Source organism: Diabrotica virgifera, chromosome 9 (genome assembly GCF_917563875.1).
Source record: "Diabrotica virgifera virgifera chromosome 9, PGI_DIABVI_V3a".
NCBI lineage: Eukaryota > Metazoa > Arthropoda > Insecta > Coleoptera > Chrysomelidae > Diabrotica > Diabrotica virgifera.
In genome coordinates, this window is record NC_065451.1 from 176,412,380 (window position 1) to 176,429,295 (window position 16,916).

At 32.3% G+C, this 16,916-nt stretch overlaps 1 protein-coding gene across 4 annotated transcripts in view; it reads left to right on the forward strand.

Moving 5' to 3' along the window:
- Positions 1–16,916, forward strand: part of LOC126891977 (serine/threonine-protein phosphatase 4 regulatory subunit 4-like) — a 206,098-nt gene that overhangs the window by 31,352 nt on the left and 157,830 nt on the right. For all 4 annotated transcript variants that reach the window (XM_050661335.1, XM_050661337.1, XM_050661334.1 and 1 more), the window contains one exon: positions 11,771–12,000. In XM_050661335.1, coding sequence (XP_050517292.1) covers positions 11,771–12,000 — 230 coding nt within the window. The remainder of the gene's footprint in view (positions 1–11,770; positions 12,001–16,916) is intronic.

A 16,916-nucleotide genomic window follows, 5' to 3' on the forward strand; every position in this document is an offset into this window, starting at 1 on the left:
TGGCGGATATTATTGAGTTGAGGTTGATTTCATGTAATCGAATGAACTATATTTTAGTAAAGTCGTTCCAGGAACGCAACTCATCAATATTGGCAATAAATTCTTCTACTTTAAAATGTATAATATATGTCTGAATTGCCGATATAATAAGTCAGATTAAATTAATTATTAGAAGAATTTTTTACTAAGCAACAACATTTTTGTTTACTCTAGTATTATTTTGTACTTTGACAACGACACCCGACGTGGGCGTCGAAACGTTAATAAAATCATTTTTTTGGTAAAATTGTGGCTTATTTCCCATTGAAAATGGTTGATTATAAAAATGCCACAAGAAAATAGCTTCAGTACAACAATAACAGATGAATATTTTAACTCCCTAATAAGAATCAGTTATCAGTTGCACTAAACACACTCAAACCTTCAGACAGGTTGTACATAATAAAAAATATCATTTTTCTCAATGATAATTTAATTTTGTAAAGAGTTTTCCCTTATTGTTATACATACTTATTATAATCATTAATTTTGAATTTAAGTAAACTGGTATATAAAATAATTGTCACGTGCGTTTTTTGTATTCATTTCCTCCCTAATATAAGTAGATTTAAGTAGGAGAGTATATGGGAGTACTTTTCAGCTGGATTTATTTGAAATAGTTTTCAGATTTAATAAGTTTGCAACAAACAGAGATAAGTTTGATAAGTTTGAAACTGATGTAGAAAAGAGAACATGTTAACTACCATTTGTACTATGATTATTTATTTTAAATTTATCAGTTTCAATAACTGGATTTAAAGAAAGGGTCATTAACATTCACAATATAAATTTTTAGCTTTTAAAATATTACTGTGTTGCTATGTCCAAAATAAAATTTTTCTGATTAGTTTTTTTGCGGATTCCTGTTCAATTATGTTCCCTTTAAACAAATCAGAAAGGTGCCGGTCGAAACAATTTTTTTAAACAAATTCAAAATTACGTTTCTGCCTTTTTTGGGTAATTTTAAACAAAAGATGTCTCATGTCATATTTCTGAAAAGTTGATAGTTTTCGAGTTATCAGCGAATAAAATCTGAAAAATGCGAAAATAAGCATTTTCGATACTTGAAAACTCATACGTAAATTATTGGTTTTCAGGTGGCCAAGTATCTAAATTAAAGTTTATTCATTCAATTTTAAGATTCTAATGAGTAATCAAGGCTTATTTCGCGCGAATTTTTCAAGCTTCAAAAAGGCTGATTTTCGCATTTTTGAAATTTTAAATCGCTTAAATCCCGAAATCTTTTAAGTTTTGGGAAAATCACAGATCTTTTTTATTTAAGATGACCCAAAAATCCTAAAAACATATTTTTGGGTGCAAAAAAGTCATGTTTTGAATTTGTTAAAAAAATTGTTAAACAATTTCTGCCCAAAAATTTCGCCCAGCACCCTTCTAATTATTTTATAGGGTATATTTTTTAACAAGAATCCGCAAAGAAACCGAATCAGAACAACCAGACACAGGTAGCATTAAATCCGGACCCCGGAAGTGTCATAAGTTTTTGAAACGGACCCTCAGGGAAACTAATTGGTGACCCCTGCTGTAAATGATTACTTTATACAAAAGTAATGATTTGTAACGCACACTCGAAAGTAACTATAATCAACATCACTACCAGGTGCACGAGCCTCACTGTTGCATGTTGCACCTATACAACTGCAAAATGATCTTTCCACAGCCCGTAATGTTCGAATAACTGCCAATTCAGTTAGTAACAGATTAAGGAAATTTGGAATCAGAGCCAGAGTGCCTGCTACTGCTCCACTGTTAACGAGAACACACAGTATGGCACGTTTAAAGGCGGCGCCAGATATGCGGCATTTGGCAAATACTGAACAAGTGCTTGCTAAATATCAAATATTTGAGTGCTCATGAAAGTGTTCGTTAAACGGAAAGCACCTTGCACCACATATTCGAGATTTTTCGTATATCGAGCCATTGTGGGAACAGCAAATATATTCTAAACGAACAAAAAAAGGTACATAATGGATACGGATACAGAGCTTCTTATAAATTCAGCTGCTTTTGTCATTATGTCTGGTGGAAGTTTATTACTGAATAGCAGAAAAAAAGGAATTTGCATTCCATATTATGAGTTCATTTTCATATGCATCCAAAAATTGTAAAATGCTTTCATTGGTCCACTCCATATTTATTATTTTCAATATTTTCTACACTCTGTGACAATAATTAAACTACTTTAATAAACGTTATAAACTTTAACCTAACCTAACAAACTTGCTTGTGCTTGCAAAAATATGTGGATGACCCTAAAAATATATAACCGGCGAATATTTGTTTACTTTGAAGTGTTGAAAAGACCGACAACGTACGGGAACACGACAAATATTCGACAAGCACTAAAATTGGTAAATGCCAAATAGCAAGCAACCCATCCACACTAATAGGCAAATAACAAGCATTTGCTCGGTATTTGCCAAATACCGCATATCTGGCGCCGCCTTAAGGTTTGCACCAGAACATATCGATTAGGATGTTGACGACTGGACTAATATTCTTTTTACTTATGAGTCAAGATTTTTGGCGGATTCGACAGCGCAGAGTGTCTGTAGGATCTAAGTGTTGTGGATCGGACAGCGCATAGTTCGTTGAGATCAGGTTGTTGAAGCTTTTAAAAATATAAAAATGTACAGGGTGTTTAATTAAAAACAAAAATTATGGACCACGCTAGCCTTGCGTGAATCACTGTGTACATTTAAAATCAAGCGAACGTTTTGCTTTAATAAAACATACAATAATATCAAAATAAAACTTTATTATGACCATTTTTCTGCTAACACCTTCGTGGCTTCTAAAAATTTGCAAGCCAAACGAATGCCGGAGCAAAGAAAGCTGAGGGAAATCTAATAATTGCGTTTCACTTTTCGTCTGTCCAGCGCGGAAAAAATTCCAACGACAAATGGGGCGCGCTGCAACTCGTCAAAAACTTTACCTTATCGGTAGAGTCTACGAGAAATTCACAGTAAATTGAAGGTGTCATTACAAAAAAAAATTATGTATGTCTTTGTACTCACTTTGCTCAAACAATTACGGGAATTTTTATAATTCCCGTATCGAAGTTGCACGTGAAGTTAGGCCTGTTGATGACAGTTGACCGCTTGCAGTCGACCCCGAAAAATGGTCCCCCATACTCCGTTAGGAGTAGAACTAATAGAAATAAATAATAATTGCGTTGCAAAACGACACCAAAAGCCGTCTTATATTACAGTTCGTTCAGAGAGCTTCGTAAACACATTTTACGTGCTTATAGGCTATTGATTATGTACTATAGAAAGGAACTATAACGTTAACGGGGTTTTATTATTTCATATGGTCAGTGAATCTCTATATATGAAAAAACCGCGGAGTGCTACCATTTAAAGGGGTGCGTTTTTGAGAAATGGGTGAATTAGTCCCTGGGCACAAGTTACATTAGGGTGAGTTCTATGCACTTTTGGTACAAACTCGTCTACATAAAAATTGTTCCTGGTTAAATTTCCTATCTAAATATAACTTGTATAAAAAGTCAAAGATGCTTTTTTTACAAAAATATATTCAAAAGAAAAAGCACAAAGAAACCCAAAAGAAAGAAATTTTGTTTTTTCTCCCATAACTTTTGTCCACGGAGATATAGGTATAGACATTGCTTCACAGGTAGAGTTTTGGTAGAGGTCATTAGGATTTACAGTTTTCGAAATATGACTTTTCAAAGTTCGCCACTCACAGAAATTTTGGGCAATTTTCCTTGTTATTTCGCAAATATTGTTCTGTAAACTTTTTTCTACGTAACTTTAGGCATAGGTATGCAATTGTACATGTAAGAGGAATAGAAATCAATTACCTTTAAGATGTTCTACTGTATAATGTTGTACGACTTCTTTTAAAGAGGTTATCTTTTTCAAGATTTTATACTTTTAACGAGTTCTTATATTTTTTACGATTATTTTTTTAAATTTCCCATTATAACTTTTTTTTCTACATTTAGGTGGGTATATATTATATAATAAAAAAAGAAAGCTTATTCTGTTTACTTTAAAATGGTACTTGCAACGATTTTTGATTTTAGGATTGTTTTTTAAATTCCTCATTATAACTTTTTTATGCGATTGTGTGTTATGATTGAATCTTATTTTTTATAGGTAATACTTTGGATCCACTTGACTCGGTCGGACAAACTTCAAAATATGGATTAATTCCAATATTTACTGTCAAAGCTCCTGCACCACAAGCTTTACTTGAAAAAATAGCATGTATTTTTGGAATGTATATGAAGATAGGAATTAGTTTATTTAATATTCTGCAAAGGGTGCATGTGCATGGGTACTAATTGTGGGAACTCTAAGATAACTGAGGTAACAGAGGAAGATATTGAAGCTAATGCTAACGAAGAGATGGACTTTGATTTTGAAAATTTTTTAAATGTCAACGTTTAAATAATTTTAACTAAAGTGATGTTTTCTAAGACTAATGTTTATGTAATTTTTATAAAAGAAATAATTTTAAGTAATAAAGGTAAAAAAATACCAAAGAATCACTCGGTTTCCATTATGTATTTAAATATAGATGATACACCATTTTAAAGAACAGAAAGTAAGCCCTCTTTATTGAGCAATATATAGTATATTCATGTACAAGAAAAAAAAAGTTATAATGAGAAATTTCAAAAATAATTGTAAAAATGTAAAAAATAATATTTTTTTATATTAGGTATTATATAATATATAATGTAATTAAGTATTTTCTATGGGAAATAAGCCACAATTTTACTAAAAAATGAATTTATTAACGTTTCGAAGCCCAAATCGGGTTTCGTTGTCAAAATACAAAATAGTATTAAAATAAACAAAAATGTTGTTGCTAAGTAAAAAAAATTCTTCTAATAATTTATTTAATCTGACTCATTTATATTTACAATTCAGACGTATATTATACATTTTAAAGTAGAAGACTTTAAAATGATATCTCCAATATTTATGAGTTGCGTTCCTGGGACGACTTTACTAAAAGATAGTTCATTCGATTACATGAAATCAATCCCAACTCAAGAATATCCGTCGCAGAAAAATCATAGCATGTGATCTGTCTTTAAAAAGACAACCAAATGCAACGATGACAGTAAAATTCTCGCGTTAGAGATTCCATAGTAAATCACGAGGGAAAACCAGGAAAAAACCTAGTGATACTATCCCGACATCGTAAGTATTTGGTCTTACATTTAATTTACCTTCGAAAAAACTCATACCAAATTCTGACTTTAATATGTTTAAATTATAAATAATATTAATAATACATAGATATACAATAAGTAATACTAAAATATAAAATTTGTACTAACTCGATATGTTATTGACTTACTAATCGTGGTATTTTCTTTCTATTTACTTCCTCTTTCAGTATGGGTAACCACATCCTACTGCATTCTACCGAGGAATTTGCGACACAATTGGTTTCATTTAGCATAATTAGAGCCGCTTCTTTGATTTTTCTCTTTTTGCTATCTGATTCTTTCAGGACTATACTTGAATCTCTCCACTGAACTCTATGTTCATTATCCCATGCGTGTTGACATATTTGAGATCCATCAAATTCTCTATTTTTAATATAAGACTGATGTTCATTTATTCTAACGTTTAATGGTCTTGATGTTTCACCTAAATAAAATTGTTCGCATTCACAAGGTATTTTATAAATGCAATTCTTTGTTCTTTCTTGTTCATTGTTAGGTTTAGTTTTAGATAGAATAGATCTCAATGTGTTTGTTGTTTTGAATGTTGTTGAAATGTTGAATTTATTTCCTATTGTTTTAAGTTTCTCGGATAGTCTTTTTATATATGGTATTGTTATTTTCCTCGTATTATTTCTTGTTAATGTTGTAGGATCCCGTTCTAAGTTGTTCTGTTCCATTCGATCCAATCTTGTCAATTCCTTATTTATAAACGATAAAGGATAATCATTTTTTAATAAAACAGATGTTAACAATTGTTTTTCTTCTAAAAATGAATTTTCGTTAGAACAAGTAATTTTGGCTCTATCATATAAGGATTTAATGATTCCCTTTTTAACGTTGATGTTGTGATTTGATTTGTAATTGAGATATCGATTTGGGCTTCGAAACGTTAATAAATTCATTTTTTAGTAAAATTGTGGCTTATTTCCCATAGAAAATAATTATAAAAATGCCACAAGGAAATAGCTTCAGAACAACAATATAATGTAATATTATATGATATATTGTTATGCTTTCTATTACTTTGATATTAATTATTATTTATTTGATTAATTATTTAATTGTCGCAAATCATACATAAAAATTAATAAAAATTCTCAGGGTGCCCTTTTGACAATTATAAAAATGCCACAAGGAAATAGCTTCAGAACAACAATATAATGTAATATTATATGATATATTGTTATGCTTTCTATTACTTTGATATTAATTATTATTTATTTGATTAATTATTTAATTGTCGCAAATCATACATAAAAATTAATAAAAATTCTCAGGGTGCCCTTTTGACATAAAAAAAATTAAATTATCTTAGGTTATACTTATCCTTTCTCGTGGCTTCAGTATCTCTTAGTTGATCCTTATCGGGATAAAAATAGGAAAAGGAAATAAATAGAAATACCATTAATAAACACATACAAATACCTTTATTATCAAAAGGAATGCTCTGTAAATTTATCAATTTAATTCTGTGGGCATAATTGTCCAAATGAAACCTTTATCATATAAATTAATCTAATTCAAAAAAATATTTATCGCTTTGTTCTTGATACCATTAATAAAACAAGCTAAACAAACAAATTTGGTATTCGCAAAATTACTTATACTTCCTATTAAATTTTTGAAATGTTGTAGGGGAAGGGTGGGCAAGTTGACATAGCCGGGCAAGACGACACACTGCCCCCACCACGAAAACTAGTCCATTATTCGTTCAGTCCGTACGCTCGTTAGAATCTACTCCTTCACAGTAATCGTTTGATAGTCTTTGGGTGCGGATGCTCCGTACGTTTAAAAAAATATTTACGTTTTTGTGTCATTGTTGTATCTTGGTCCAATGTAAGTACCATATGTTTCGTTATATATTTATGCCATCGTAGCATTTCTTGTCGTGATTTATTTTGGAGATAAAAAGGGCGTTCCTAATCTTTATCTTAGGATATTGCAACTGCTCTTAGGGTTATATTTTATCCGACCATGCTTTCATGTTATGATCACCGAGCTAGCGGGCAAGTTAAAATATAGCTGTGTCATCTTGCCCTCTAAAGGACGGATCTATGAAATATTTCTGGGGGAGGGTAAAAAAACTCTGGGCCCAACTTTTATCCAAAACTCCTTTAAAATAAAATGCTCAACTAAGGTTTTGGGCACTTGCTATTAATATAGAAGTAAAAACATGGGTACCTATATATTTTTTAGTATATTTTTAAGCTCTTACCTATAGTATTTATATCCAGTTTTTTCCATTCATTTAAATTATGGTGGGACCTGTCTGGGGGAATAATTATCCCCATTGCTCCTCCCCCGTCCCACCATAGATCCGCCCTTGGCCTTTATGACCTAAAATTTGCAACTGCTGTTTTTATTTACAGATGGTTTTTTGGGTTGGTTAAAGGCTAGCAGGCAGTACCAAGTGCCCCAGGCAACACTTCGCCGCCGTGCCATGAATCGAAATAAAATAGCAGTTGGTACAAGAAAACATCTTGGCAGGCATGAAACAACCTTAAATCGAGAACTAGAAGAGGCTCTAGTGGAGCATATGCTAGCACTGGAAGCCAGATTTTTTGGCTTAACGACCGTAGATGTCCGCATTTTGGCATATGAATTTGCAGTGAGAATGAAGTTAAAACATCAATTCAATAACACGAAAAAAATTGCAGGCAAAGGTTGGCTACGCTCTTTTCGACTAAGGCATCCGAATATATCTTTACGTCAGCCAGAGGCAACATCAATGGCACGCGCTGAAAGTTTTAACAAACCACAAGTAAAGACCTTTTTTAAAAATCTACGTAACGTAATAAATAATGAAGACATCGACAAAAGTATGATTTTTAACATGGACGAGTCAGGGTTGACAACTGTACAAAATACTTCTAAAATTTTTGCGCTAAAAGGAAAGAAATAAGTGGGTGCTATCACCAGCGGGGAAAGGGGAGTACATTCAACTGTAGTAGCGTGCATGAGTTCAGGGGGAACTTATATTCCACCTGCTATAATTTTTCCTCGGAAGAAATTCAATCCAACATTATACGACGGAGCGCCCCTTGGGACTTTATGTTTGTACAATGAATCAGGTTACATGACCGGGGAACTATTTTTAAAGTGGATGGAACACTTTATTAAACATGTTCGACCGAACACCAAAAACAAAGCCCTGCTAATTTTAGACGGGCATGTCAGCCATAAAAATTTAGAAGGATTGGAACTTGCAAAAAACAATTCAGTGGTGCTATTTTGCTTGCCTTCACATTGCACACATCGTCTCCAACCTCTCGATGTGTGCTTTTTCGGGCCACTAAGTAACTACTACGATGCAGCAGCAACTCAATGGTTGAAGGAAAATCCGAGTCGTGTCATCACTCTTTATCAGGTCGCCTCGCTTTTTTCTTCCGCCTACAATAAAACCGCAATACCAACGATAGCTTTAAGCGGATTCAAAGCAACAGGGATCTCACCTTTCAACCCGGATATATTTCCAGAACACATTTATTTGCCCAGCACAGTAACTGACGTACCACTTGAGGCCGATAATGCAAACACTGAATCCCTTAATCCGGGTGCATGTTTCGCTGCAGCAGAACATTTGAATGAAGAAGATCCGCAGTCATCTACAACAGTAAATACAAAGCCACATGAACGTGTAGAGTCTTAAGCTAATAACGTCACAAACGTTTTGTTGCAAATTTCACCTCTTCCTCAGGGAAATGCAAGAAAGTCCAGAAGAAGAAAGGCCAATAGTTACCAAGATGTTCTTACCACGAGTCCATACCTCCAGAGTCTTCGCGAACAACAGAATATTAAGAAAGCGAGAGAGGTAAGAGGGAATAAGCAAAACTCAGTAAAGAAAAATGTGTTTGATGGTACCTTAGAATGTGGAGATAAAGACACTCAAAAAGATTGTCGAGATAAGAGAACCGGAAAATTAAGAAAAAGTGAACGAAGTGCGGCAGTTAAAATCTATGAAAATAAATCAGACTATGAAGAGCCCTTTAATGAGGACGACGACGATGATTGCGCATGCCTCTATTGCAATGAGTTATATAGCCTATCCAAATGTCAAGAAGGCTGGTTACGTTGCCAAATGTGTAAAATGTGGGCTCATGCAGAGTGTGCAGGACTATCGATGAAGGCTAAGAACTTTATTTGCGAATTATGTTTTGATAATTGATCACTTTATGTATAAATCCACGTATATGCCGTCTTGCCCTCTAGGGTAGGGCAAGATGACAATTTGTCTCTTTTTTGTTTTACATTTACAGTTTTAAAATGGAGTTCTGATTTTGTTTTTCACTTGATACATATTAAAAAAGAATGTTTTGTTTGTATTATGGCGCTTTTTAATTCATGTTACCTTTTACATTTTTCAAAATAAATCGATTTTACCTTCGAGTATGTCGACTTGCCCACCCTTCCCCTAATCTTAAATGCATATGCTTTTACGTAAAAAAAATTAACTTCTGATTATAAAGAAAATCGATCACATAGGTTATTGACTGACCTTTTTGATTCACACACAATGATGTCTCCTCTTGACCCAAACAGCTTCTCCTTGTTGATTATGTTAGGCTACCAATTAAAGCCTTCTCCGTTCTCAGCAAAAATCCAGCAGCATACCAGCAACTATTTCTCCAAAACACCAGCCAGGCTTCCTTTGACCAGGACTCGTTCAATAAACTCCAAATCTATCTCCTCTCTTTCTCTCAACAATAATCTCCTGAGACCCAAGTATCTTTTTTACTTGGTGTCACAAATAATTTTAATAACGATAATTCTTGTAACTTACTCTCTTGGACTTTACAGAATCAAAGAGGTATTTCTTCTCGATTTGATTTGTCTCTCGTTCCACTTTTCAGCTACTCTCACTATCAACACAACCACTAGTACTTGCTTCTGAACTACTCACGAAAACTTTTGACTGCTCCTCTCGGCTGCCGGTAACACAATGATCTTTTCTTTTCCAAACTGTCTCAACATTCAAACAAAACTTTCCCCATTCCAAATTGCCAAGCCAATCAGAAAAATTTCTCTCTCCCCATTCTTTTTTTCATTCGAAAACCCACTCATACTTTAAAAATTATTCCTACCATCATAATAATTACTTTCGGGAAATTCTACAAAATTTACTCGGGGTTAAACAAAAAGATATTAAAATTCCAAACTTTCTTTACCTTAATTTTCTAAGAACGCTAATTACCTATGGCTTCTACCTTTCCCGTAATAAACAATCGGTTTAAAATAATAATCCTAAATAACTTTCACTTCACTTTTATTTACAAAAATGTTTTTAATATTCTTCATGGAAAAATTCATTAAGGAGAAACCACCTTGCGTGATAGCTAACTTCTAATAAAAATTTACAAATCAATATACAGGGTGTATCAAATTTATGTGCCCGCCTTATATTAAAAAAATTAAATTTTTATTCTATCTTTGATTGCCAAATTGATACACAATAATATAATATAATATTATTTTATTTTTATATTATATTATAAAAAATCGTTAAAAGTATAAAACCTTGAAAAACCATAATCTCTTAAAAAAAGTCGTACAACGTTATACAGTAGACCATTTTAAAGGTAATCGATTTCTATTCCTATTACGTGTACCATTGCATATACCTAAAGTTACGTAGAAAAAAGTTACAGAACAATATTTGCGAAATAACAAGGAAAATTGCCCAAAATTGCTGTGGGTGGTGAACTTTAAACAATCATATTTCGAACACTATAAATCCTAATTACCTCTACTAAACAACATTTTAAAGAAGATTTGTAGGTTTTTTTCTGTAAAGCAATGTCTATACCTATATCCTCGGGGACAAAAGTTATGGGACAAAAAACAAAATTTCTTTCTTTTGGGTTTGTTTGTGCTTTTTCTTTTGAATATATTTTTGTAAAAAAAAAGTATCATTGACTTTAAAAAGTGATATTTCGATAGGAACAATTTAACCAGAAACAATTTTTATGTAGATATTTTTGTACCAAAAGTGCATAGAACTCACCCTAATGTAACCTGTGCCCAGGGACTAATTCACCCATTTCTCAAAAACGCACCCCTCTAAATGGTAGCACTCCGCGGTTTTTCCATATATAGATGTTCATTGACCATATGAAATAATAAAACCCCGTTAACGTTGTAGTTCCTTTTAGCTATCTTATTTTGAATATAATCAATAGCCTATTACAAGTTTATGCATTTTTGACGCTCCCTGAACGAACTGAAAGATAAGGCAGCTTTTATTATACTTAGTCATCGCGAAATAAATTGTAAATAAATTATAATAAAGCCGTGGTTATTTTGTAACATATAAAATTAGTGTAGTATTTTCTAATAAATTAATTAATGTTTAGTGTTTATCGTAGTTTATAAAAAAAGGTATAAATTCATTGTTTTTCATTTGTTTAGTTGTAAGTTACTAAAAATAAATAAAGTCAACCGCGTAAAAAGTCAGTTTTATAACAGTATGTATTTGTTATTGACACAACATGTATTCTTATTTTACAGACACGGTAAAAACCACTGCTATACCATTGGTGAAAAGACTGTGTACCCAATGTACAAAAGAAGGCGACTTAACTTTTCCAGCCGTTGCAAAAATATATGGAAAATTACTGACCAACCTGCAGAATTATTTGTCCGAAGCAGATAGTGTATGGTTTTTAGATAATTTCAAAGAACTATCTCATAGAGGATTGTCAATAAGTGATCCAGATGTCGATATTGATCCTACAATGGTATGTATATTTATTTCTATTTTGAATATTCTAATTCTGTTTACAATGTAAACGTACATCTAAACGTACATGTACGGGGTTTATAAGCCTTGGTCACGAATTGTGTAATGACACAAAAGTGACTGGAAACAAATTCGAGATAGTATTGTATCCTCATGTAAGTCATGTAACTGTTTTAATTCTTTTTCCATCAATTAAAGAAATAAAATTTTACTCTCGACTATAGCTTCCTTGCATGGTCAGATAGCTCAGGCGATAGGATCAGTGGCGTAACAAACTCCGTCGGGGCCCCCCCGCAGAATTGGACCTTTAAAAAATTATCCAATTCGACCTGTGTAACAAATACCTATATGTGTTACAGCCCAGTAAATCAACGTAAAATATGGCGATACCGTGTAATTTTCAGTGTCACCACGTGGTCAACTAGAGACTTTTCGAGTTATTTATGAGTAAAAATGTTTATTGTTCCACAAAAAACCACGTTTTTAGGCGATTTTTCGCAAATAGTTCAAAGAGTAAGTGTTCGATCGAAAAGAATATTGTTAGAAAAAATGTATCTAGCTTATAAAAAAGTGAAACAAAAATTAAGTCTATCGACTCAGTAAAAGAAAACTTGTAGCTCATGAAAAGTTTTTTTTATTCGTCCAATTCCAAATCGAATATTTCAACGTGAAATAACCAAAAAATGAAATACTGTTCGGGGAAACTCATTAGAACTTTTTTAAAGTGTTTAAATGAAGCTTTATTTTTTACAAAAGTTTCTAGCATCAAAACTAAGCCAGTTACACTGAAAATACAGTTAATAATCCCATTTTTTGGTAAAAAATTGTGAAAATCTCCCCCTATTTATCACCCCAAATGAAACTAATCATTATCGCCTTACAAATTACCTAACATTTTATACGACCTGTAAGTTTCATCGCTTCAAAGTGCTTATTTTTAAAAGGGTTCTAGTTTAAGGGCTTGAACGAGTCACTAATCACGAGTATATGCAAATTTTAAATAGCCATGTCTTAACCAATTTTTATCTTACAGGAAAACAAAATAAAGCCAAAATATTTATAAAAGCAAGACCTACCTACATTTCTTTACTCTTTGAGATTTTTCGTATCACTAATACTTTTTAAGTTACCTATTTTGAAAAAAAGGCATTTTTCCAAAATAAAAAAACTTTTAAATTTTTTCAAAAATAAGAACTTTGAACCGGTCAAACTTACAGATCATATTATAAATATTTAAAGTAAATGGTAAAGCGCTAATGATAAATTTTATTTGGGGTGCGAAATAGGGGCAGATTTTCACGATTTTTTTTACCTAAAAAGGGGCCAACTTTATTTTGAGCGTAACTCGTATAGTTTTGGTGCTATAAACTTTTATAAAAAATAAAAATAAAAATAAAGCTTTTTTTGAAACATTTAAAAAAAGTTTTAAGAGTTTTTCCCGAAAATTGCTTCATTTTTTGGTTATTTCAGGTTGAAATATTCGATTTGGAATTTGACAAATAAGAATAATTTTTCATGAGCTTTAACTGTGCTTTTACTGTGTCGATAGACTTCATGAATAAGTACACCATTTTCTGAATCTTATCAAGCTACATTTTTGCTACAAATATTTTTTCGATATCTAATATTTAATTCGATAAATACTTATTTTTGAAAAGATAAAGGCAGTTTTTGTTTATATTCGATTCAGAGTTGGACCACCACCTCCATATAGCTATTTCAGCATCCTCATGCCTCCTCAGTGAAGCTATGCAGTCACAACTCAACAAAGGAACATAAACAATCTGCCTATTTAAGGGAAACCATGGCGATACAATGATTATTAGTTATTTTTGAGTTATTTGCGAAAAACCTGTCTGAAAACGTTGTTCTTTTTTAATAAACATTTTCACTCGCAAATGACTTGAAAAGTATTAGCATAGATAAAGAAACTCTATAGAAGAACAAAAGTTGCTTATAATTAGTCAATTTGTACATTTCCGGACTTATTGTAAACGTATGTTTTTCACCCCAAGGAGGGGTGTCACCCCCCGAAGTAAAAGCAACCAACGGCATAAATCCAACTTTGAAGTGGAGAGTGTAACTAGAACCTAAATCCAAATTGTCAGTAGTAATTGCACAAAGCTCTGAAATTATTGAATTTTTCCCGAGTAACACTTTGACAGTTTTAATTTCACGAGCCGAAGGCAAGTGAAATTATGTCAAAGTGTCACGAGAGCAAAAATTCTATATTAATTTCAGAGCTCGAGTGCAATTTGTTGCGATTATTTCATGAATAAAACTGTTCAAAACCAAAATTTTATTGTAATTTATTTATATAAGTACCATAAAACACACAGTTTTTATAAATATTTGGCGATTGAAAGTCATCACTTTTATAATTTTTAAAACATTAATTGTCATTAATGTCACTGAATGTATTTTTTCGTAGCAACGAAGGGCATCTAACGCAATATACTTAACGACGGTAGATTATCAAAAATTATCGATTTAATTCAGATTTCTGTAGCTTTCTATTGGTCAGAATCTCCTATGAATGAAATAATCAAGCAAATACGTCCGTCGTGACGCTGATAATTTCACTCCAAAACTGTCATTTACTGAGCTATTGGTATAGAATAAAATAGAACAAAAATTACTAAATTATTATAAATTATTAAATTAGTATTATTCTATGAGATGAACAACTTTCTTCGTGCACTATCTACTATCAGCGAATTTATCTACAATTTTATTAATTCGGCTAGAAAACTTCATTTTCAATACTGCACTACTTAAAAAACGTATGTATGCAAATAATATAAAAACACATTTTTACATATATTAGACAACAAGATGGGGCCCTTGTCATATTGGGGCTTCGTGCTGCGGGGGCCTCTGTTACGCCTCTGGATAATTGTATCGAAATACTAAACGTAGGTAAAGATTAAAGAGAAAACCCATTTCGGCAAATTGCAATTCTCAAATCTTTCAATACAAAGCATTGTAGTTTATTGTCAAACCATAAAATTTCTGTAGGCCGGAAGGGATTAAGTTTCTAGACATTATGAGATGATTCACTTGGCAAATACGTCTATTTAGAAATTTACGTTTTTAATTTTAAACACACAACGTAAATAACAATAACAGATTTTTACATAATATCAGATGACAAGATGGGGCCCCTAAGTGATTGGGGCTCCCCGCAAGCTTCACGCTGCGGGGGCATCTGTTACGCCCCTGGATAGGATGTCTGACTTCCACACAGAAAGCCGGGGGTGGACTCCCACCACCGGCGCATCACTCGATCAAGAGATCGAAACTTACGCAAACAGATGGTCGTGGTCTCTAAAGCGAAATTAAATCTTAACTGTCTATATTTACCTTCGTTCTTACTTACGAATTGAGTACTAGGAATTAAAATTGGTTTGAATTTTACTTAGATGAATTGACATGTTGTGGAATGCATATTTTAGATTCCCCATGTCTATGAGCAATTCCAAACGATTTCGCCGAGTTTTGTGGACGAGGTCCTCGGATTTGTACCAAATTTTAGTATGTTATTGTACCTCATTAAAGAATATTTTCCTGAGAATTATAGGCCCCTATGTCTCATAGGGCCTGAGATAGGCCCTGAAAAGGCCTAAAATTGGCCTTTTAAAGGTTTTGAGCGTTATTTTTAAATTACGATATCTCGAAACCTTTTGAAGCAAATTTAATTTTTAAAACTCGAGTTTTTTTGTTTTGACGTCTAGTATTCACAAATAAATTTTCAAATTTCTAAATATTGTGCTTAATTTTGGGGAACTCATTAAGTGCGAAGCAAATTTTGAAAAATTGATATTTTCTTATCTTTTTCATTCTATTGCCAAATTTGAACGCGACGTCGAAGGATCTTTTGCAATATCTTATTTTTAAGGTATTAAGGCAAAGTTTAAAATAGTTATAGGTATATTTTTTATATTGAAAGGCAGCGAAGATATATGCATTTGAGCATGGCCCTTTTTGTGCAAAACAGCGTTTTTTGGAATTTTCAGCCTAGTGCAACTTTTTTCTTCCTATTTTTTTTTGCCTTAAATTTTTTTTGGGAGTAGTTTTCTATATGTGTAATAATCTCTAAGTACGGAATTTCTTGGCCCGGCCCTCTAAGTCTTCGTTTTAAATCCATGAAAAAGCAGGATTTTTTGTACTGAGTAACTCAAATTACCTAGTTTTTTAGGACTCAGTTTAATAGATTCGAATAATATTCCAGGCTGTATGCTCGCCCCCGTTAGGTAAATTATTCCGATTCTTTTTTTTGCACAAACAGGATGCCAGGCGGTATCGCGGTCGGAAAATTGTTTAAATAATTTTTTTAAACAAATTAAAAACATTATTTTTTTTTACTTCAGACAAATTTTTTTTAGTTTCTTTGATTTATTCTGAGCAAAAATGATTTCTTATGATTTTTCTCTAAAATTGATTGTTGTCGAGTTATACGCAATTTAAAATTTGAAAAACGCGAAAATGGGAATTTTCAAGGCTTAATAACTCGGTTAAAATTATCGTTATGAAAGTCAGAAAGTAATCAAATCAAAGTTTAAAGCTCTCCTTACAATATCCTGAAGTAATTTTGTCTTTATTTTATTACGAAGCTGTTATTGTTAATTATCAATAATGAGCGTTGAGCGCGTATGGAGGCGAGTGGTGAGTGCTCGAGAGATACACACTTAGAGCTTATTGTTATTTTTTAAAAATAATAGCTTCGTAATAAAATAATGACAAACATTTCTTCAAAATCTTGTAGGGAGGGCCTTAAATTTTGATTTGGTCACTTTGTGACTTTCATAATAATAATTTTAACTGAGTTATTAAGCCTTGAAAATTCCGGTTTTTGCGTTTTTCAAATTTCAAATTGCGTATAACTCGACAACAATCAATTTTAGAGTAAAATCA